The 23,679-nt window shown below is 39.1% G+C and overlaps 1 protein-coding gene across 2 annotated transcripts in view; it reads right to left on the bottom strand.

The window, feature by feature from the left end:
- The window catches only part of JAG2 (jagged canonical Notch ligand 2), a 68,665-nt gene that overhangs the window by 15,413 nt on the left and 29,573 nt on the right, over positions 1-23,679 (bottom strand). The window contains exons 4-14 of one of the 2 annotated variants that reach the window (XM_059850482.1): positions 20,423-20,677; positions 19,401-19,461; positions 8,670-8,800; positions 8,164-8,283; positions 6,134-6,247; positions 5,177-5,290; positions 4,501-4,614; positions 3,928-3,974; positions 3,485-3,658; positions 984-1,134; positions 537-701 (exon numbers count right to left, since the gene is read on the bottom strand). In XM_059850482.1, coding sequence (XP_059706465.1) covers positions 537-701; positions 984-1,134; positions 3,485-3,658; positions 3,928-3,974; positions 4,501-4,614; positions 5,177-5,290; positions 6,134-6,247; positions 8,164-8,283; positions 8,670-8,800; positions 19,401-19,461; positions 20,423-20,677 — 1,446 coding nt within the window. The remainder of the gene's footprint in view (positions 1-536; positions 702-983; positions 1,135-3,484; positions 3,659-3,927; positions 3,975-4,500; positions 4,615-5,176; positions 5,291-6,133; positions 6,248-8,163; positions 8,284-8,669; positions 8,801-19,400; positions 19,462-20,422; positions 20,678-23,679) is intronic. The other variant, XM_059850483.1, reaches the window with a different exon arrangement.

Consider the following 23,679-nt stretch of genomic DNA (forward strand, 5'->3'; position numbering starts at 1 on the left):
GTTTTCACCTACTCAGAGGAATGATCTACATTTGTGCCTCTAGGAAAAGCAGGACAAAGTTATTACTGCACTTGTACATGCAAAAGAAAAGCTCAAAGATCTGTTTTCAAGCCTTCAAGGGTTTTTGGCTGTATTGTCTCTCATGTAGCAAGCCAAGTCCAACTAGAGCACTACACTTACATGGCAAGAATATCCAGGGGTTTAAAAACACCCAGACCAGGAATACAAGTTCTAGTCCCCTCTTTGTGTTCTCATGTTGTAGAAATCTGTGGCTTGTAAGATTGTGCACAAAGGTAGTGGCTACAGACACATTTACACTGAAGCTGGACTCCAACCAGTTTTCTATCACAGAGGAAGTGTAAACCACCACAAAGACTGCTACCAGTAGAAGCAATTTCAAGCAGTACATCTGAAACAGCACCTCACGTGACTTTACTGAAATCTAAATGTTTTATTTTATGTTGTAAACCTTCGTAACATTAACTTTCAAATCAATTTAGAGCAAAAAGAATAATCTTTTACAAGCTCCTACTTACTTTCATGACAGTATGTTCCAGTAAAACCTCTGTCACAGGCACAAGTGAAATTCCCTCCTGGCTGACTAATGCACCGTCCATGAGGCCCACAAACATTGGATGAAATGAAACGGATTCCTTCTTGGGTAGCATTAGTGAAGACTTCTATTGTACAGCTGTCTATTACTGAAAAAGAAGTGAGGTCTTTAGACTAATGATCTATATCACCAATCAGATTTTAGTTTTAAAAGTGGTTTTACAAGAATTAAAACTAATCACAATTTTATGTTAGTTATAAGTTACCGTCTAGATCTTCATAAATGAGGAGCACTTCCTCTCACCGCCTCAACTATTTTATGAAGTCCAAGTGAGTACAATAAAAACATTTCTGCATTATACTATTCCCCAAAATGTCTTTTTTTTTTAGTGTACCACCATCAAGACAGATTTATGGACAACAGCAGATACCTTTACAAGAATTGTTCTTGCAGTGGTCCTTGAGATGAGAACAATTTTTTCCATCATAGTCATCAGGGCAGGCACAGTAATAATCTCCTCCCAGATCATAACATTTAGCCCCATTCTGGCAAGGGTTAGGTTCACAGAAATCAATATCCATCTGTAAGAGAGACCACAGTTAGCAGCAGCTGCTTCATCTCCCAGGAGTAAGCAGCATTATCTGCTTTGCCAGAGACACAGATGAAGCTAATGTACGAGGAACCTCAAGTTTTAAGGTTTATGAATCATAAATATTGCATTCCACCCTGCTAGACAGAGAAACTTCAGCTTACTTTAGTCTATCCTAATACAAAGCATTTCTGACACTACTAAAAAAATACTCCTTTGGAGGAGGCTGAATAAGCACATTTGCAGTAACTCAGTGAATAATTACCTAAGCCATTAAAAGACACCTTACTGCAACTTCTCTGGATCATTATAAGTCTGTCCTTCACACCCACATAACCAAGTGCCACAAGGCAAGTTAAATACCACTGCACTTGTCAGCTTTCTGTCTGCAAGGGACTTAAAATACACAGGACCTGAACAAAATCCCATCCCCTAGAGCAAATTCTCTTCCCATCTCAATTAACACATAGAATTTATTATAAAACCACACAGCTTGGAAGGGACCTCTAGAGGTCAGCTACTCCCCACCTCCTGCTCAAAGTAGGTCTAGTTAGACCCAGCTTCTCAGGACCTTATTTTTAAAAATACCATCACCACACCAATTTACACACAGTTACAAGAGATGCACTTTGAACTCTGACCATCTGATCCAGAGAGCAAAATTTAAACCTCACCTTCATTATACAACGTTTAACATAGACATTGCTGTGGCAAAACAATTCTGCTGCTTTCTGCTTTAGACTAACACACAAGATTACTGATTTGTGATGCCTTAAATTGGTCTCAAAATCCACAAAGCAGCCTCAAAAGGAATATTTTTACATCACAGTATCTTTCCTCCAAATTATTTTTCTTAAGGATTGCTTTCCTCCCCTCCAGTCAGTTTTTCCTTCTTCACGTCTCTCTTGGGAGAAAGCTAATTTCATGTCTGTAAAGTTGAAAAGCTAAGTCCAGTAGAGGTTTTAATACCTATTTTTAGCAGTTCAGTAGCTAAATAGGAGAAAAATGCTAAACTAGCCAAAGGAGAAAGAACACAAATGGTGTTGTATTTAATTCAGAGGGGCACATACAATTCCAGTCACAACAGAATTTTTAGCAAACCATTTCGTGCTCTCACACAGAACATTTGAAGCAAGCTATAAAAAATAGCTATGGTCTGAGAAAGATTCTCAGATCTCCTCTATCAGATGTCTCCATTTGTTTCCTTCCATTAGTGTAAATTTCCCTTTCCCAATGCAAGTTCAGTAGCTGGTACTTTAGCATCTGGAATCAATGGTAGATATTTCCTGCAGCACACAAGGCAAGCAGCCAACTCCCCCTATTATTCAAGCACATTTGCTAAAACTTTAATTACACAGTATTGTATGAATCAGCCCAGAGTAGAGCACTGAAGTTATGATCCTTATGCAGAAACAGTTCATGAGCTATTAGGTGCTGCACCAGTTTAATCAAACTGGTTGGTATCTGCAGTCCTTTTAGATTTTGAAGAAAATGAGGGCACTACTTCTTTATTGATGCAAATAACATAGAATAAAAATTAGTTCAGTGTTTAAGAGAGATGACTCCAATATCCTCTACAAAAAAAATCTGGAGCAAATCCAACAAAATTCTAACCTAGTGCCTCCACTTGATACTAAGCATAACATCCACATGAATTTGACTATCAGCAAAAGCCAGAAAGTGAATACTTAATGCAAAATAATTTTACACTGGAAAGTCTAATGTCCTCCCTAGAAAAGAGGAATATCTTCTTTACCATGATATACTTAAGGAATTAACACTAAGACTTCAATATTTCAGATCTGAGTCCTTAAGCACTAGAACTCCATGTTCCTAAAATCATCTCAGACAAAGTTCTAAGAGCCAAAACTTGTCTGCTTGCCTTTAATAATTATGTTAATCATCACCATTATATATAATACAAATAATTGATACATAATTACTCCTACCAATAGCAGAGGGATTAGTTGAAGGGTAATTCAATTACGTGCCTCAGCATTATTAGGATGAGAAGCTAAAGCACTCCAGTGTAACAAAAGGACAAAGGTCCTGAAAATTGCAAAAGAAAACATTTCAAGCTTAAGGAATACTTGCAGCCTTAAACCCTTAGGAAGGCCAACACCTCTATACGACAACCTGCAGTTTAGCAGGCTGCAAATTCAAGTGTTCCAGCTACTATGACAGCACTGCACAACAAATTTGCTTATTCAGAGTATCAGGTAACAGCTACAACAGGCAGTGACGCTCCAGCCTTGGGTTACTCCCATTTAAACCCAGAGATATATTTCTTTCAGGAATTCAGTCCATGACAAGCATTGCAGTAATGTCTGCACTGCCCTCACCTCACAGAAGACTCCTGAGAATCCCTGGGAACACAGGCAAGTGAATCCATTCACCAGGTCCTTGCAGCGGCCCCCGTTCTGGCAGGGATTGCTCTCACACTCGTTGGTTTCTATCTCACAGTTTTTTCCTGTGAAACCACGAGGGCACAAGCAGTGGTAACCGTTCACTTCATCCTTCACAGGGCAGGGAAAAGAAGCAAAAGTAGAAGGATTGGTTTATTGACAAAATTTGCAAACAAAAACTCAAGTTACTTCTGTATTCTGGATTTGCAGACAGCAGTAGCACCACAGAATTTTGTTCTGTGAAATGGGTGCAAGAGTCTGCAAGTACAGTATTACATTCTTAACATTTGAACTCATTTAACCAAACTGTACTTGCAAACTATAAAACTCAGTCAGAAAAAGATTAATTTTCAATATGGAATGTAATGAACAAGAGTTACCTTACAAGTCCCTCCATGCTGGCACTGTCCATGACAGTCATTTATATCTATGGATAAAAATATGCAAAGCATTAGAATTTAGACTGCAAGACTAAGCTGAAAAGTAAAGGTTTAGCATAAAAATTGAGAGCAAGTGATTTTCAAAAAGGTTTTTTTCTAGATGTTTCAATGGAAAGGAAGGATTCTTGATGTCTTAACAGATGCCTATTTTTAAAAAATGAACCAATAGAAAAGGACATTCTATATTTCTAATACAGTGTACTAAAAATGAGATATCAATATCAGGTCATTTCATATCTAACATTTTAGCTTAAATGTATTCTAAATTGAATCAGTATATATCATTCAGAAACATGTAAGAGTCAAGAGATTTATTAAAGTGTATATCTAAGATCACTTTAATACCAATTACCTTTAAAAATAAATTTTCAAACAGTATTTTCAATTTATATTGCTAGAAGTTAGAAAAATACTGACAACAGGTATTTTTTCTTGTTAAAGTATGTATACTATCACTTATATATTTTTTAAAGAACATCCTACTGTCAACATACATACTAAAGAAATACTAACTGATATGACAATTTACTCCTGTCCATCCTGGAATGCAGTCACAGTAATATCCACCAATGAGATTTTTGCAAGAGTAAGCATTAACACAGGGTTTCCCCTCACACTCATTAGCATCTGTGAAAGAAGAGAAAATAAAGAATAGAATAAAGTACAAACCCAGAAACAGATTACCACAGCACCAAGCAAAGTGTCCATGCAATCCCAGCATCAGAAGCTCATATTAAACATTGGTAGGGCACTAAAACCATTTACATACCACAGGATTTTAATGCACACTTGCCTATAGTAGCACATGCATGTTATCTTACTCTTCCCTTGGCCAAAACTCAAAAAGGCAATTTGTTAGTCAGGGAAAATCCCTCTCTGACCTCCACAAGCTTAGTCACTGTTCTGCCACCATGGAAAAGGAGTTACCATCACCAGTGCTGCATTTTGCAACAGAAAAGTTATGGGGCATTCTAAAAGAACTATTTTAAGTAAGCTTAAGTTAGGGTTTAAATAGCTACAGATCCCCTTGAAACTTCTGGCTTTGAGATCTGCTAAAGAGGAACTAAGATACCAATAACAACACACATATTTCACATTTTCCTCAATAAAAACCACGCCAGAAACGCACAGAGTTATTCATTGTTTAGGAATAATCTCCAGTGGTCTCCAAAGCTTTAGAATTACTTACCAAGCTGGCAAGTTGCTCCAATCCACTGCTGTGGACAAATACACTCAAATGCATTGACACCATCAATGCAGGTCCCTCCCTGAGCACAGGGGTTCGAGGCACACTCATCAATATCTGCAAAGGCAAAGGGGGACTACATCACACAGCCTAAAGCTTGGCTTAACAGGTTCTGCTTCAAAGCTAGTTTGAGATGAAGGGGGAGAATGTGCAAACAAGCCTAGGCACAGACAAACATTGCTAACCTAATTTTTTACTCAGGATTTCTCACATTTTTGTGACAGAGAAGATCAGCAAACAAGAATCAGATAACCTAATGACCTACCTATGATATGCATATTCATTGAAAGTCATGTCCCTAGATTGTGACACATATTTAGCCAGTTTTGGTTCTGTGGTTATGAATTTTCAGGCGTTTTTGGTTTGGTTTTTGGTTTTTCTTTTTTTTGAGGACAATTACTGTTTGAAAACAGGTAAGCCACCTGTGTTCCAAATCACAGGCAACATGCAAACCTAGTACAGTCCCATAAAACATTTCAACCACTTCTCTGTCCTCTGAACCAGACACTTAAGCATTTAAGTGTGCAAATCTACTCTTCTGCTATCAAAGAAGGGGAGAACCTTTGAACTTCACATTTATATTTCTCAAAATGAAACCATTCTGTATTTTGCTTCAGAGTGGCTGAGTCAGAAATTGACAAACAAGCTTTGGCAACAGGGCATTTCTTTGGATATGGTCCAGCTATGCTTCTGATAACTTTTTGATAACAAATCTCAACTGCATGGAGTCAATATTGTGGGCTGCACAGAACCCTCCTCTTTTCACTCTGCCAATGCTCAGCTGTTAAAAGACAGGGAAAGTGAAAGACTACCACCAAATTCCAAACCCACAGAGCATGTTATCACCAAGCATCAACCCTTCCAACCCAAGAGGTCAGCCACCAGCAAAACCATACCCACCAATAGCACATGTTGGTCCACTCCACCCCGATGGGCAGTGACACTTGAAGCCTGACGAAATTTCGTGACAAATTCCACCATTAGCACAGGGATTAGATACACAAGCATGCTCAGCTGGGGAGAAAGAAGGAAAGAAATTCTTGCTAAATACTCTTCCAGTACCAATTAAGGAGAACTTGCAGTTAAAAGTTGCATTGGATAAAAGTAACCAAGAGAAATAACAGTGGAGAGATACCAGTACAGAAGTTCCTCTCCCACCTGCAGACAGTTAAGATTCCCAGCAGGAAAATGAAGCAGGATTCCACTGAAGATGTATCATCCTTCCCACCTAATAATTAGAAAGCCTAAGCACAGACAGCTCACTCTGTTTCAATTTCAGCAAAGTTCCCCACTAACACTCTGCTTCCAGCCATGCACTTCCACCTCCAGAGCACTTCTTTTAAATTCAGTGAGAAAAAACAGATATGCTGTATGCAGAGGTCTGAGTTGTAGTAGTTTAAGGACTGTTTAGCTTCATTTAGCCCTGCTCCTTGTAAACAGCAGGGAATAGAAGTGCTCACAGCAGTGATACTCCTTGTCACTCCATGTAGGGCTGTAACAGTGCAGAGGCTGCACAAAACCATCAGGTTGAGGAGGGACAAGCTTTTTGTAACTTCTTTTTGGTAACTTGCCCTTCTCAGAAGCCAAGGAAGCTTTTTAGTACCAGTACCTAAAGCAGCTCACACACCAACCTACTGTTAAAAATCACTGTAGATCTCAGCAACTATATGGCTCCCTTTTTCACTACCTCCTCACTGAAAAGACAAGCTACTCCCCCACAGCTTTCTGGGCAAGCTATGGCAAGATTTCCTCCATTTTAGCCTAAACTTTACATCACATTCTACCAGCTGAAGCTGGTAGAATGTGATGTAAAATTTAAGTTTTGATGGTATCTTTAACACCACATAGAGCTTTAGGAAGTTCAAAGATCTGCATCCTGATTAACTCCAAAAACCTTCTGCTGATAGTAGTTTGGTGAACTTAAGGCCAAGCAGTGAAGTGGGAAAAAAAAAAAAGGTTCTTTCCACCCAAAATTTTAACTATTAAGGAATAGCAAAACTCATAGTGAGAAGCTGTGAATATCACATTTCAATAAAGGATTAAACAATGCATCATGACAAAGAAAAAGAGCATCCAGCTATACGAAATAAAATATATAAAGCAAAATATGAAAGAACTAGAAACTGCACACTGTCCATTTACTCCAAAGTGAGAATAACCAAGAAAAGTCTCCAGAGACCAAAACTGTCCCTAGAATATGAACATTTTGGCCTTTGTGTAACACATACACAGACAGAAAAAAGCAACATGCTATCTTTGTATGTGGTTGAGACAGGAAGCAGTTTTTCAAGACACAGATCTCTTAGACTGAAGGCAGAGCCATACTTCATCACAAATGGGGTTTAAATTCTCTCCTCTATTTTGCCAATAGGCACAAAGAAGACACTTTTTGCTCAGACTGTTCAAAGTGACTCTGTAAGAGTTTGAGCACATTTCCATAATAGTTAACATTTCATTATTAATAAAATATAAGTCCCACATTAACAGATTAAGTTTCAGTTGATTAAAAAGGATAGTCAACACATTCAGCCAACTAAATATGGAGCCAAAGCCCCACATCAGAGTCGAAACTCAAGTGTCCATCACTTCCACCTTTCTTAGTCCCCAACTTGGAAAAGGTGCATGCTTGCCAGCAAGCCAGAAGACAAGAAAATGGGCAGCAGGGAGCAAGGCAACAGGGAAAGCCACATGTCTAACCTATTTCATAAGACTACAGCCCAACTGCATATTTGGATTAAAGAAGAGAAGTTAAAGGGAAGAAATAGTCTCAGTCTTATCTAAAGGGAAACTGGTGCAGCATTTCTCTTGTCTTTGGTGATTTTTGGAACAGCCAGGCTCAGGCCCCAGAAAGGAGAGATGGAGCACATCCCCAGCGAAATGCAGAAGTGCTAAGGCAGGTGCAGGTCTCCCAGGAGAGGTGTCCCAAGTACCGATTTCGCAGTTCTTGCCCGAGTAGCCGTCGGGGCAGGCGCAGCGATACTCGTCCGGCTCCGTGTTCATGCAGGTGCCGCCGTTCAGGCACGGGTGGTGATTCCCACAGTAATTCAGATCTGCACAGAGAAAAGGCCTAGTCAGCAGGGAACACAGATCACACCATTTCAGTCCCTACTCAGACACACAGATGCCTTTCTGGCTCGAACATCCTTCACCCACATCATCCCCATATTCCAGTGGCTAGCCTGTGATCTGGTAACTATCCACAGAACAGGGAAGAATGAACAAGAGACAATTGCAGGAGTTAGAAGAGTCAGGACAATTCCAAGCCTTTTGTCTTGAACTTCCTATACTTCTGATGCCTAAGCACCATCTGCCACACAAGAATTAAGGCACAGAAACACTCAGGTAGTTGCACACTTGCAGAAAAGAAAAGGGGTTAATGAGTTATCAGTTAATCATGCAACTTAACTTATTTTTCCTGTACATTAATGTTAAGTACCTTTGTTACAGAGCAGGCCACCCCAGTTGGTTTCACAATTACACTGCCATGGTTCATTACAGCTCCCATGAGCACAGCCTGGGTAGCGGACACACTCATCACAGAACTGTCCTTGCCAACCATAATGACACCTAAGATGTAAGTTCACATGTTAAAAGTTAGCAACATGATGCTTCATGATCAGCATTACATGTATTTACAACACTACACTTACCGTTGTCAAGAACATGGCCAACTGTTCAATGTGCAACAGAAAACAAAACTTTATCCTGTTTAGGAGGGACACAACTAGTCCTGTTGAACATCCTTTATGGGAACTCATCCTGCTCAAATGTGTTACACACAATGGCAACAAACACCACCAAGCACTACATGTTATGAGAACTGGACATGAATTAGTTGATCTTTCACAAGAAGTCCCATCTTCACATAATCATCTCACACTAGGACAAAACTTGTAATTGATACAAGAAAGTTGAAACTGATTTTCAGGAGACTCCTGGCTTACTGCATTGGGCACCACAGTGTTTTTCTGTGAAGAGAGATTTCAAGATAATAGCCAATTTTCTCTAGAGTGCTACAGCCTTAAAAGACCACGGCAGCCAGAAAGGCAGCAGTCTTGACAATTTTCTCAATGCCTGGTTTCTCAAGAAAACCAGATTTTCACAGATTTATTCCATTATATACTCAGTGTTCTCTACTGGCACTTATGGAAAAAGTACTCTTTGGAAAAAGGAGGAATGAGAATAGAAAAAAAAGCCATTAATTATTCATTTGGTTTAGAGTTAAATTTTGCTCCCAAGATTTCTTCTGAGACCAGTATCTTTACATTAATCTGTATCAGAACTCTGCTAAAATAAGCAACTGTTTATGCTACAGGGAAGCATTAAAACCTGAGCTAATAAGTGGAGGTGATTTTTTAAAACATTTCTATTTCACACATATTTTAAGTACCAAGAAATAGTAAGCTTGCTCTTTTGGGACAACAAAAGAAATATTCTGTCTGTTAAGAGCATATTTCTTGTAGAGAATTCAAAAAACATACTAGCAACAAAGATCACACTGAATGAGAGTTGGGCACATGCACAACAGTGCAGCCCTATTGCCTAGAGGAAAAAAAAACATTAGAAACAAAACTACATTTTTTAGATTTGACACTACCATTCTATTATCCACGTGATCTAAATAGTATTAAAGAGCAGAAAGTAAGTCTTTGGGGGGGCAGTGAGAGAGGACAGGGAAGAGAAGTATAAATGAGGAGTCTTGGTTCCTTGTGAATCAATCCCCTTCCACTGTTTCAGTAATCTGGATCAATCCCCAGAGGGGCAGAACAAGCTAAGCTGGCAGCACAGTATTTAAATCCTTACTGTTTACATTGGCAGTAAGGAATCTAGATGCAGAATGTCTGCAAGACCATTCTTTTCATACAAGTTCTAGAACTACTTTGAGCCCCTGTTCCAGTACCTGCTCCTGCCCTGAAAAGCTCCAAGATCTCCAAGAGGAGCTTCAGCTGAGAACCCAGCTCAGAGGCCTCAACTGCTCCTCTGAGCAGGGCTGGCAGAAGCCTGGAGAACACTCATATTTTAGAAGCCTCTTTCTTTGGCTGCAGCAGCAAGAGGAAACAAATACTGCTCTTGCTAAATTTGATCTCTTCCTTCCTCCTCAAGGACAGAAAAATCTTTTCAGAGGATGGTAATAATAAAAAAAGCATTGCAACTTACTTTACTGGCCCCAAACCAAATCTTCATCCATGCCAAACCTGGCACTACTGCCAGTGATTCACCATGACTATCCAAGACAGAGCCAACTCCCCACCCACATACAACAAGCATTTTCAAGAGCTGAAAGTCTGCATCACAAAGCAAATAATCACAGTAACTCAATTTATTCTCCATAGCCCATGGATAACAAATTTCTTTGTTTGACACTGCAGCAGTGCTTAAGAGTGCAAAGAAAAATACAGCCACCTTCTAGAACTTGAAGGCATCTTAAGCACCTACTTGAGTTTGTAGGTATGCTTGGTGACATTAAAATTACTTCAGCAGAAAAAAAGTCACTGCTTTTTCATGATATTCAACACTGTCAAAGTTTACTGTTAAAGTTACCACCACGCCTGAGGGAAATAATTTCTGGAGGCTAAAAGCAGTCCAAAAGAACACAGTGTTTACAAGTCAAAAGGTTACTATGTGGTAAGCTGATCAGCCTTCAGTTTACAAGGAAGAGTAAATTAGGATTTCCTCTTGAACAGGAAGTCTGGTCGCATCCTACATTAACAGGTGCTAGAGCAGCATTAATTCCACTTCCTTCTGAAAAGATAATGCTGATATGGATCTCAACCCACCCTGAGAGCAAGATGGGATCAATAAAGGTAAACCAACACAGAAATGGGTATGTTCTATGTCATTTATGACAAAAATATCAAGAAAAAAAAATCAAAGATGAAAATTATTAATGATTCACTATGAGAAGCCCAAATAGTACAAACACAAATTCAACATCAATTAGGAATAAAAAAACCTCAAAAAATTCAAACCAGAATCTCTTTTCAAGCACCAACTACTCATGCAAAAGCCAAAAGGAAACAGTCAGTGCAGCTAATAGTGGGCTAAAGTTACTTCTTCCCTGCCTTCCCATCCCAGTTGAGAATCAACTAAATAACAATTCTAAGTTTTTCACATCTGACAAAATAAGAAAGCCAAATATAGAGAATCTATAAGGATTCTCATTGTTCAACAGACAAAGAAAATTCTTATTGGAATCAAGATTCTACTTCCTTTGTCCTTCCCCTCTGCTGACTTCATCAGCTCGAAGTTGTCTTCACAATCCAGCACATGCAAAACAAAATCAGACCTGGCTTAATCTTAGCCCTTGCTGGGTTATTAGCAGTACAAAGAAGCTACCATAAATAGATTGTTACAGTTTAGTAACTTCCTGATGGAAGGCTGAAGCACAGGCATCTGCTCCCAGACTAAAGCATCCCCTTGGGTCACAACTACCACAGAGTGTAATAGGGAGAGAAGAACAATTATTGGTTATCTTGAAACCAACAACTTGGAGAACAGATCTGGTAATTCTACAGGCACTCTTCACAGCTTCCATTTTCCTTAGACGAGAGTCTGGTGGCAACAGAAAAGTGAGAATTCAAACAAAAGACTGGAGGTGGGGGTGGCAGGAGTTAACATTAGCAAAAATTCTAGACAACCCTTCAATCATCAGATTAGAAAAACTGCAACTGTGCAGAAAAAAATACTACTGTCATTGTCAAGCAGAAAAAGCCACAATAATTCAGCTCAGTGGGGCTTCAAACAGCTACATTTCAGGATAATGGACTTTCTACAGTAAATCTTAGTGCATTTAAAGAGGTAAATTTAACATCAGGGAATCCTACAAAAGCACTCATCACTACACACAGTTCAAAGTCAGAACTTTGAACACACAGTTCAGTCACATGTGTACTCAGGCAGGGGAAAGGGGAGGGAGAAGCATGAAACAGAACATTTGGGGTTTTTATGGTTTTTATTTTTTTGGGGGTCATTCAAACTCACAACTTATCAAGTCTAATAGAAGATCTTTCTGTAGAAATATGCTTTCCTTATGTTCTTCTGAAAGAGATATAAATAAGGAAAAATCTGACAGTGGCTTTTGCTTTCCTCTGAGGAAGTTTGTTATAATTATTTAGTAAGAGCTAGGTTGAAACTGAACATTTCCAAATCAGATGGAACTAACTAGACCTCCTTGGGCAAAGAGGGGACTACATGACCCTGGAAATGTTGTCCAGACTCCATAAATTTATGTCAAATTCTACAGTGGCAATTATAGAAGTGATGTGGAAAGGTGAAGAGATGTACTCAGATCCTGATGGTCTGTGAACCATGGACCCTCAGCACCTTGAATGATTAACTCCTCCTTAGCCAAAAGGAGGATGCCTCTGCCACCACAGCAGAAAGTCAGGGTGCCCTCAATGGTCAGCTTAAACTCAGCTCTTTTGTACTATCATCATACATGGTTTATTCTCCTGGTTATTTGAGAGTCCTGATCCTTCTATGCAGAAAGATCAACTGAGAAACTTTGAATTGCCTCCTCCAATGACTAATCTATGCTGGTTAACCTTAAAAAAAAAAAGCTCTGTAATTCATGAGAATGAGAGGATACCTAAATTCTGTTCCACACCTACTTCCAGAGCTTTGTCAGCATCTCATGCATAAATACACCTAAACCACCAAAATGAAGTCTATTCCTGAAGTCAATGCAAGAATATGGGGCCTAAAAATAAACTTTAAAAAATCTTAGGGAGGATGTAGGCAATGTGGTTCAAACCTTTAAATATCACAGGTTACACCTCAGTGATATATTGCTCATCATACAAAGAGTGAAGATAGTATCATTGTGAGGTATTCTTACACCTTATTATAAGCAGACTTTTTGGAAGGAGCCTCTCCCAACCATGTTTCAAGTGGAAGCTGGGGCCAAAACACTCAATACAGGAAAGCAAAGCAAAACAGTGCCATTAAGAGCAGAAGCAAAATGCATCATTCAGGGGTGGGGGAGAAATAGCCCTCTTAAATAGAAAACCACTAAATTTTCTAGTGACGTGAACAGGATGGTGTTGCATAGGCCAGAACAATAGCTTTATATTAGTTATTTACTTAAAATAACCATAAGAAAGTCTGTTTAAACTTTTAGGAGATTACTTGCTGCACAGCAGGCAGCAATATTGCCCAGCTGTTAGATCCTATAATTCTGAGCATCTGGATTCAATGTTAATAAGCAGTACAGTACTCATTCACTAAAACTTGTCATAGAAACACTTTGCCCACTTTCCTACCTTCAAAATAGGCAAGATAATTTTGTGAATAGCAGAGGAAACATACTCATTAATGAGCTCAAAGAATTTAATTACCTGAAAGCTTATTATCTTTTCCTCTCACTCCCAGCATTCTTATCACACCAAAAGATACAAACCTTTCCCTACAAACATTTTTCTCCTCTAATAAAGGAAGTTATTGAAAGCTTACAGTCTCACTCCAGTACTATGTAGAGTTTTGAGAACACGTTAAAAGAGGGGATGGTTCACAAGTTTTTAGCCAAAACATTGCTCAGTTAACTTACATAAGTGGCTCTAAGGGTGTGCCTGTATTTGCATTAGTTCACACCAGGAACACGCTTTTTACGTGAACTGCCTGATCATTGCTGTTGATGGTGTGTTAGTTCACATCACAGAGCTGTTTTGGAACAAAGGAATTGGATTCCTCTCAGGTTAAACTAAGGTAACATCAGACAATGTATGCCAGGAGCACACCCAATGTGTTCCAGCTGCAAACAGGCATTCAGGCCACAAAAACAGACTAGAGAGTCTAAAATTTAAAGTTCTGAAGTGTTTGGAGTGTGATATTGAGTTCTCTGTACTGCTTTGATCTACTGTTCTAGTTCAGCTGCACTCCCCACACTGCTGTAGACACAAGTTCAAGCACTACATGTTTTTACTTCCTGCACACCCACTCACATCTCCTGGATGCAGATCCACCTTTAGGATATGTTCTATACCCTCCAACCCACTCATGCAGAGCATGCCTCAGTTCCTTGACCAACAAAGAAGCAAAACATGAGATTCTTTGTCTAACTTAAGGTGTCTACTTGTGAAAGGCTTGCCAACATTCCCTAAGGGCTCACCACTAGGACATAAAAAAAAAATAAAAATAAAAGCACACTGGTTGTAACAACAGGCAAGAGAACTCAGCATGAGGAAAGACACAGCAATGGTAAGAATTTTACAAGATTTTGGAGACCTGAAGCTGTGATAGGGTATCTTACACTAAAGAGGAGACAGGAGATGTCCCAGTCATAGTACCAAGCGCATTCCTGCAGAGCCAAACAGCAGCCTCACACTTTTTAGGGATCATGGGCAGCCCAGCATTGCTGGAATTGAGCTGGTCAGATGCCAAACCAGCTAAGCACACCGCTCCAACCAAGTTTTTTTACTAGTTTACTGCTCAGAGCAGCCTATGAGATTTCTAATAATTACATTCTGTGGAATTATTTCTAATCATTCCATTCTGTGGAAACACCTGTGGAAGATCCCCACCTCTTACTTTCTCCCAATTTTTAGAAGCTGGAATTTTATTTCCTTTTTTCAGTTCTATAGGACCTTTTGCTAGCCCTCTACAGTCTTTCAGTAACAATCTGTTTTGAAAAGCCTCACCAGACCACTTTATACCCAAGAATAAATTTACAAGAATCCAGCTGTTGGTTTTTTAAATAAAAAGTTTAGACAAGAGTTCTCCAGTTGATGTTAAACATGTTATCCACCCAGCCATCACAAACCACAAATGAGACATCAGTAATATTGGTAGCCTTTGAGAAGTCTAAGATTTAACAAAGACTCTCTAAAACACTTTTTACACCACCAATACTCCAGTTGTATGAGTTGTAGAGAATTTTGCAGCTGCAGCTTTTCTGCATCTCTAAAGAAAGTACTGGATAACAGCTGAGCAGGGTCTGGCCTGTAAAGTGACAGATTGAAGGGAACAAAACCACTTGGGAGATGCCCACATCCCTTGCAGGCACTGCAGGACTGCTGAAGGGGAATACAAGGACAACAAAAGGCATGGCACTGGACAGAAAGCTGGAGAAAACTTTTTCAGTGGGGCAAAGATAAAGTACAAGTTTAAATAAAACCAAACAAACATAAAAGCACCAAAACTGTAAAAGTAAAACTGTCATATATAGTTCTAGAACAAGTCAGTTCAAAGCACACAAACCTTATTTTAGAAGTTTTTCAAAATAGTACACTTGCTTTATCCATCTTGCACAGTATTCATTAGAGTACTATTACTGATCCCATTTCAAATTCATTTCAGTTAGCCTGCACACTCTAAACAAAATTTCCTATCAGTTGTGGAAAGTAAGACTGGCATTTCCCAGGACAAAACCTAGCTCTTACCATGGCTGCAGAAGAAAAGCTGAGCAGTGTTAGGGATTCAACTCCTCTTGTTTTGTTTTTAGATGAGAAACCAACATCCAAAGGCAATGAGAAAAGTAGAAAGACTTCTGAAAATACCACATCCTGGCAAGGCTATGACAATGTAAGCCAGATATGAGTCCTATCTGGACCTCAACCAAAGCCATACCACTCTGGATAACAAGGAAGTGAAAGATTGAGCTGTTAAGCCTAGTGACAGTTTATGAGTGGTACCAAACATACCCAGGTCAGCAGTTTTAATCAAGGAAAGAGACTGTCACTGGGGCTTTCTTTACATTCAACTCTGCTAATTTCATGAGGTCATTGAACCCAAGCCAGATATGAGCCATTAGATCAAACTTCATTCTCCTCTAGACAGCTTAATGGGATTTAACAAAGTACTTTAAATGATGCAAAAACATACAAAGAGTACCAGCATCAAGGCTCTGCAATGATGTGTCTTTGATAATCCCTCCTACTTCTTTGGCCTGGTGAAGTCAATTAAAAAAAAAAGACCATTTATCCTGCCACTACAAACCAAAGTTTATTGTCTTTATGCACTGTGGGTAAAGACTGGTTTGTTTTCTCTTTAGGATGGTGGCATTTTTCCATCCTAGCAAGACTCAGCTAAGTTGTTTTTGCTTTCCTCAAGGTATTTTTTTGTCTCTATTCAGGAAATTTAAATTTTTGCTGAATTGCCTCCACAATGACAAAAGCACATTACCTAGACCCAGCCACACAAAGTCATTTCCTACATCAGGTCATTTTGAGATATCTAGTCATCCCTATTTATTTTCCATTTTGATGGAAATTCAGCAGAATAAATGGAAAACATTTCAACACTGTAACTTTCTCAAAGCATATGGGTGCATGAACTTGACCAACAGATGATGCACACCCAGAAGCAGTGACATAGCCTCTATTAGCAGTCTGAGGTCATTTAGCTACTTCTGATTTTAGTGTAACTTTTAATCCAAGAACAGCTCTAAATTACATTGGAACACAGAAGATGGAGGATAGATCTTTTCTTGAGACCTTGGTTGAAGCTTTGGAACCTCTAAATTACCTCCACGTTCATGCAAGTTGAAGATGGAAGCCATTTTCCAGCTTTTCTATTTACTAACAGCACTGCAAGTTTTGGCAATTAAGTAGCTTTTGGCACCAGCTGGTTCCCAACTACCTCACACCCATATTTTTTCTCACATTTTCATTTTCTTTCTGAATTAAAAAAGGACATTGTTTTCACCTGTTAAATTACAGTGGCAGCTGTCCAGAAACCAGGATGAAGGAATCTAGATTAAAATTCAATAGCTCCAAACATAGCAGTTTCTTTTAAATAACAGCTTCCTTTGTACTGCTGAAGATAAAGGTCATGTCTGTAAGCCTTGTTTATTTTTAGGCCAGCATCATTTTTCTACAGAAAGTATTATCCATTTTGGTTAAAAGCAACATTTCTAATATATTCTAATGACTATGACAGAGTCCAATTTAAAGCTCACGTGTGAACACATTTAAGCTACCAAATTATCATTAAAGAGATACTAAGAACTTTCTGCAATATTACAAGGAGTGGGCACACAGAGACAAGCCACTGCTCTCCTTCAGTTTGCTATCACAGCTCTGACTTGAGCAGACAGGCATCAAGAAACGAGGTAAACTGCACACAATAATCCACTATTCCTTCCCTCAGTACTTTCTTTCAGGTGAGAGAATCACCCATCACAATAGTGAAATACCTGGACAGAGTTCTTCAGTAGATTCAGGGTTATTTTTGTGGGCTCAGTTTAGCTGGGTGGGTTGCAAGGGAACACCTGGATTTACAACCCCAAATGCTTCTTCCCATCAGCTCCAGGCTGCAAGGAAAGGCTTTGCCTTGTGAGATCACCTATTGATAGCCTCCTTGAAAAGGTAACAGCACCCAGCCTCTGAGCTTGAAAGGTTTTATATTCCCTTCTTGAAACCTCCCTCCTCCTTTTCTCAAGCTTCTGTCTTCTCACATACAGCTGGTACCACAGAGAAATGGAAGTTAAAAAGGAAACTACACCAAGCCCCATCCAAAAAAACCCCCTAACCAAATACTGCTTTGTATTTGTTTAAATTTGTTTCTTTTACATATTTAGACAAAGACTTCTTGCACTCAAAAAGCAAATCTTCACAGGCTTCTAGGATGCTACTTTGACACCTACAGGACACCAGAACCCCTTACATGAATCAAAATTCATTAAAATAGTCTCTCAAGGGGAACAAATGCATTCTTGGAAGGCTCAAGGGAAGGAGTGTTTCTTCTTCAGGCAGAAATGATACTGGCCCAGCTCTCAACAACAATCTCTACTTGTAACAAAAGATGCCCAACAGCAGTAGGAGCACCCAATACTTGAAATCACAAGGAAGATACTTAGTGATATGGAAAAATCACAAATAACTTATATATAAATATTCTACAAAAGGGAAGCCATCATTCAAACATCTTCCTTGAAAAAAATGTTTTATATAGCTTGAGAAGTGAAACCACACACAAACTGAAGTGCTGCACTTGAAGTTTACAGTTCTCAGTCAGACCAGTGGGCTACAACACAATAAACCTTCCAAGAAGTCAGCAGCATCTGATGGAAGTTTCAGGGCAGTAAGAAACCACTCTGTGCTGCAATCTCAGGTTTGCTTTGTTATCTGGCATTCCCCAATGTTAAAACCATGAGGTTCTGCAGAAGGACGGGACTTGTCTGCGTGTCACCTACCACAGTTCATGAACTGGCATCTCAATCCCAGCTCAGCTGGACTATTCTGCATCCCACTTCTGCCACTTCTGTAGCACTTCTGTGGAGGCTGCAGTAGTCAGTAGGATGAAGCCAAATTGCCTTAAACTGTCACAGCTTGTCAAAAGTGGTATTTATCTGGCAGCCACAGCTCAGTTTCACATCATTCCAATCAAGCAGGTTCAACACAACTCAATAAGGAAGCACCATGTGAATCCACCCTTACAATGGTACATACCACTCTGACCACAAATAAACTCAACAATTTACACAGGATCCCAAACTTACAAGTGGACCTGTCCCATTTCTTCAACAGCCAGTGTAAAAATAACACCCACTTCCCCTTGACCTACCACATTGAATGCCTGAACCTTTACAGGAAAACAATCAACTGCCCTTGCTATCACAGTCTACTTCAGCTGCATCACAAAGCTAAGGGAACATTTCACTCTGTTCTCTCACATTCAGGGACCAAAAAAATTTACCTGAGGCAGAAAGTTTAGGCTGGGGTTGCTACTCTATTGCTATTGTTACCAAAACCCTTTCTTTCTTGGAACAGCAAAATTTACTGTATTTTGGTCATCAAAATATATATTGAATGCTCTAGGACTGTGAGCATTTACTCATCTAACAGTCCAAACAGCAAGCTTTCCCTCTCCATTTGAGATAAACAAATATATAGAGATTAAAGCTCCTAAATATTTTGAAAATAACAAAAATATTGATTTTCTCATTCAATAAAGGCACAGTTCTGAACTACATGAAGCAAATCTGTTTAGTCCTATATAGGCAAAAAATAGTAAAACATCATAAAACAGTTCAGAATATATGCAGTTCTTAGACACATGACATCTACCTCAAATCCATTTCCATCCATGTTCTGGTACAGAATTTTTCCATTTTAAAGTAGACTTATTGAAAAGTAGCAATATACATTGGGGATACTTGAGAGATCAGTGCATCCCCCCCCCCAAAAAAAAAAAAAAAAAAAAAAAAAGATACTCAAGCATGCAGACTTACTTGCATTCCCCAGGTACACTGCAGCCCCCATGGAGCAAATTACATCCTTGTTTACACACAGCTGTAGACACAAAAAGATTTGGGCATCAGTCTGGGCAGCCAGGTATCCATTAGTGCAGCAGCAATCTGGAACTCTTCAGGCAGGGCTCCTGTCATTTAGCCTGTCTGTTATGTGTGCAAAGCAGACTGCCTTCTGCCATGTTCCAACAGTTGTTCCCTCCAGACAGTTACTTCACAGAACACAGCACCATTACAGCCAAAAAGCTTTGCAGCAGGAGTGTTAGCACTCAAACTTTTACAAAATGCAGTTGTTTTTAAAACCTGGTATAAGACTGGTATTATGCTGGAAATCCCAAACTTTAAGCGATACATGACCTTGAGTAAGCTGTAAAACAGTCCTTCCCATCAATAACAAGCTTTTTACTGAAAAGGAACAGAAAACAAAACCAAAGAGCCCTCAGCAGAAAGAAGACTCTGTCAAATAATTTTAGGATTAATTACTGAAGGCAAAAATGCAGAGAGATTTGATTAAGTGGTACATTAAAAGACACAACTACACTTGAATTTCTGTTCCCATTAAGAGCTATCAAAAAGCTTTCAGCTTGGAACACTTTTCACTTAAAATTGTTTCATTTGCAGAAACAGTGTTATGGGTGCATTGTTACAGCATTGAAGTCTACTGTGTAAGTGATGATATCACTTCAATAAAATCTTACATTAACAGATGTAATGCATCATTTTGCTTTGAAAGAACACCACCATTGAATAGAGTCAATTAGTAAAAGGATATTTCCCTGAATACTAGATTTGTTCAGGTATGTTCACAGCATATACCAGAAGCAACACTGTATCCTGTGCTCCACTTTTCACCAAGGATGTTTAATTTAAAGATTTGTATTGAAAGGACAAAGCATGTAAGTCCTAAAATTAATACGCTACAGCACTGACACCATAGAAGTACCTACTGCAGTTTACACCTATTCTACATACAGCAGGGCTAATCCAAGACAAAGGAAACATACCTTGTTTGCATTCTTCTCCCATCCAACCTTCCATGCAGGCTTTGTTTCCATTTTGATCACAAGTGTAGTGACCAACAAAGTCATCTCGAGGGCCACAGAACTTGTTGCACAGAGCACTGTAGTAATTTTCATCACATTTCACCCTTATTTGCACTTCAAAGTGGGCAACAGGACCATTAATCTGTAGGGTCTTCCATCGATCTTCTGGGTTGATCATGCCAGCATGTGCCACTCGCTCTATTAACAAGTTTTCACCTTTTTGGAAAGAAAGGTAAATTCAACAGGGGGTTAAGTTTGATAGCACACAAGGACATAGGGAATCCAATCAGAAGTACTCAACTGGTTAAGGGAAGACCAAGTAAAGAAAATGTTAAGATGATAAAGATCTACTGTATAACTGAATTTTCCTTTGCCTTGCAAAGTTCATTACAGGAAGGCCAATTTAAAAAAGTGTCCCAAAGGAAATATTAAAAAACCCTGGAACATAATCCATAGGAAATAGCTTATTTTTCAAGGCAGCCAAACACACCACACCCACATGCTGACAACTAGCAGCTTTATCTTGATCTGAGGCTCTTCTTGCCTTCTTTTTGTTCTTATAAAATTGCAAGATCTGCATAATTTCATAGCTGAGATAAAGTTCTCTGCTGCAAGTTTAATTTAAAAAATAAAGCAAAACACAATATATTCAATTTGCTGCAAAATTACTGAGCAATTGTGAATGCTCCTGTAGGCTTGCATTATATACATAAACTAGCTTGTTTCCATTTTATTATTCATTCTAAAATAAAGGCAAAATATTTACAACCATTCCATAGAACACTAGACAGCTAGTGTTTGACATTTTGAGAAGTAAACAAGTGTACCCAGGATTGTTAAGGGCCATTCTCAGCTCTGTATCCTCCTTATCCTCACCCCCAGGGAAACTCCTGATAATTGTGATCCCTGTTGTAGCACACTCTGTGAGCATCCTGCCTTGTCCCCATGGAAAGCAGCAGCTCTGCTACTGCCAGACTCCACTCACTGAGGCCAAACCTGCACGAAGAATTACACATCCCAGGGGAAAAGAGGATTCTAGGCTGTAACACTACAGAAACTGCCAACACAAAGTATTTTCATTCACATAAATAAGGATTTTGTATCTTTATCTATGTAATTCTTTGTATAGAAGCTTCAGTACCAGGAGGTGAGACAATTAGAGCCAGTACAATGAAATACCAAAATTGCTTCAGCAAATATTGAGAATAAGCAAAGCTCAGTAGGGGGAGGGAAAGGGCAGACAATGAGCAACTCCAGTGGCAGTTTTCTAATGGGTTCACCATTCAAATCTGGTACCACCCTGATGTACAGCTTTTCTAGGCGACTGCAAGTCGCATCTGGAACTACAAACACTATTAAAGGATGAGAAAAAGGTACTGAAGCTTCACTTGAACATAATTTCACAAACATTTATGAAATAGCTACAATATTGCCAGCTCAGAGCTTCAGCACCCATTTTCTTTAAATAATGATTCTGTAAAGTACACGTTAAAAGAAATGAATAGTCAAAAACTTGCACACAGAAGGAGCCTGAGATGATAGTGGGACAAAACCTGAAGTTCAAATTATTAATATAGAACATGCCAAGGTGGTAGCAAGCAATACTAAGCTACCACCCTCAGCAAACCCATTTTACCTACCCAGCTGATTTCTAGAACTCATTAACCTCTTATGTTTAGGAAACAAAACCCAAGGAGTGCCTGTTTCTCAACCAGAACATTATTGACAGTTTAGATTAATTCTGTGCATTTCTTAGCAAAGTGTTTTCAGCTGCTCCAATATTAAGAGAAAAGAATAGTTACAGAATTATCAGGCTCTTCAAAGTATTTCCCTCTCTTGGCATCTTTTTCCAAGCTTGCTTCTATAAAAATGTCTCCTCTTGAAATGAAAAAATACTGAACTTAAAAAAGAATCCCCTTTAACTAAGCATTGAAAGGTATCCAGTTTTTAAGATCTCACAGTATCTCTGTGCTTTATTATTAAAAGTTGTATTGCCATGTATGAGCTGTAAGTCATGCTTGCTTGGACTAGACTGCATGAAACATTTTATGGCTGGCCAAGACACACTGAAGCCTATCCCTCTTAACTCATTCCTGTACATAAGCTGCTCTGTCATCCAGCAGCATATGCAAGAGAGAAAAGGCTGCCTGCATTCTATTTTTGATCAACAGACTATTTATCACACCAGTCACCACTGAAAGTTTAATGATTAGATAGAATCACAGAATTTTTTAGGTTGGAAAAGACCTTTAAGGTCATCAAAGCCCAACCATTAACCCAGCACTGCCAAGGCTGCCACTAAACGATGTTCCCAAGTGCCACATCTACACATCTTACAAATACCCCCAAGGATGGTGACACCACCACTTCCCTGGCAGATCGCAGCATCCTTTAATAATCTTATATTCCTCCACTGAATATTGAAAAACTATAAAGGAAAACACGCTGAATCACTGGATGGTCAAGGAAAATTGAATAGCAAATATACATTACAGAGCTGCTTTCCTGCTATAAAAGCAACATAGGCTCCTTATAAACAGCTGCAGCAGCCACTGCTGTGTGTTTCCTCAAAGTGCATCAGATGGACTGAAGGACAGGTCCTGAGATTAAAGGAGTGGTTCATGTAATAAAATTCTTATCAGGCATCTTCAGGCTAATGGAGATTCATCAGACCCAGTTAACTGGAACAAGCATTGCAGCTACTGCAAATATACCTATGCAGAACAGACCTCTTGATATCAGGGGTCAAGAACAGGGGAAATAACCCAAGAGTGCTCTTTTTATCTTTTTGAGCACTCAAACTTTATCTTCACAAGTTCCTCTGAAAAGGAATGTATTCAGAGTCTTAAGGGTTTTTTTCTCAAGCTTGTATCAGTGTAAGTAGGGTTTAACAGGCTAAATAAGCAAGCCAAATCATTTACCCTGAGCCACAAAAGGCATGAGGGAAGCAGCTCCAAGTAATTTCATTTCTAATACTAAGAATTCAGTACCAGAGTTAAGTATAAGAGTTCTGTTTAACTTCAAATTTAACACTGATCCTAGACAGAAGGTGCATCTTCCAGAGAGATCTGTAAACACAGGGAGGAACATGTTTGTCAAGGTTTCTCCTTCCTCCCCCACAATACCAAAGTGTGTCTGAAGAGATTCAGCCTCTCACCCTGTTTTGATAAGACAAGTTTGCTCCCTGCATCTGACTTTGCACCAGGGGTTCACACTTA

This window comes from Haemorhous mexicanus, chromosome 6 (assembly GCF_027477595.1).
Source record: "Haemorhous mexicanus isolate bHaeMex1 chromosome 6, bHaeMex1.pri, whole genome shotgun sequence".
NCBI classification, from domain to species: domain Eukaryota; kingdom Metazoa; phylum Chordata; class Aves; order Passeriformes; family Fringillidae; genus Haemorhous; species Haemorhous mexicanus.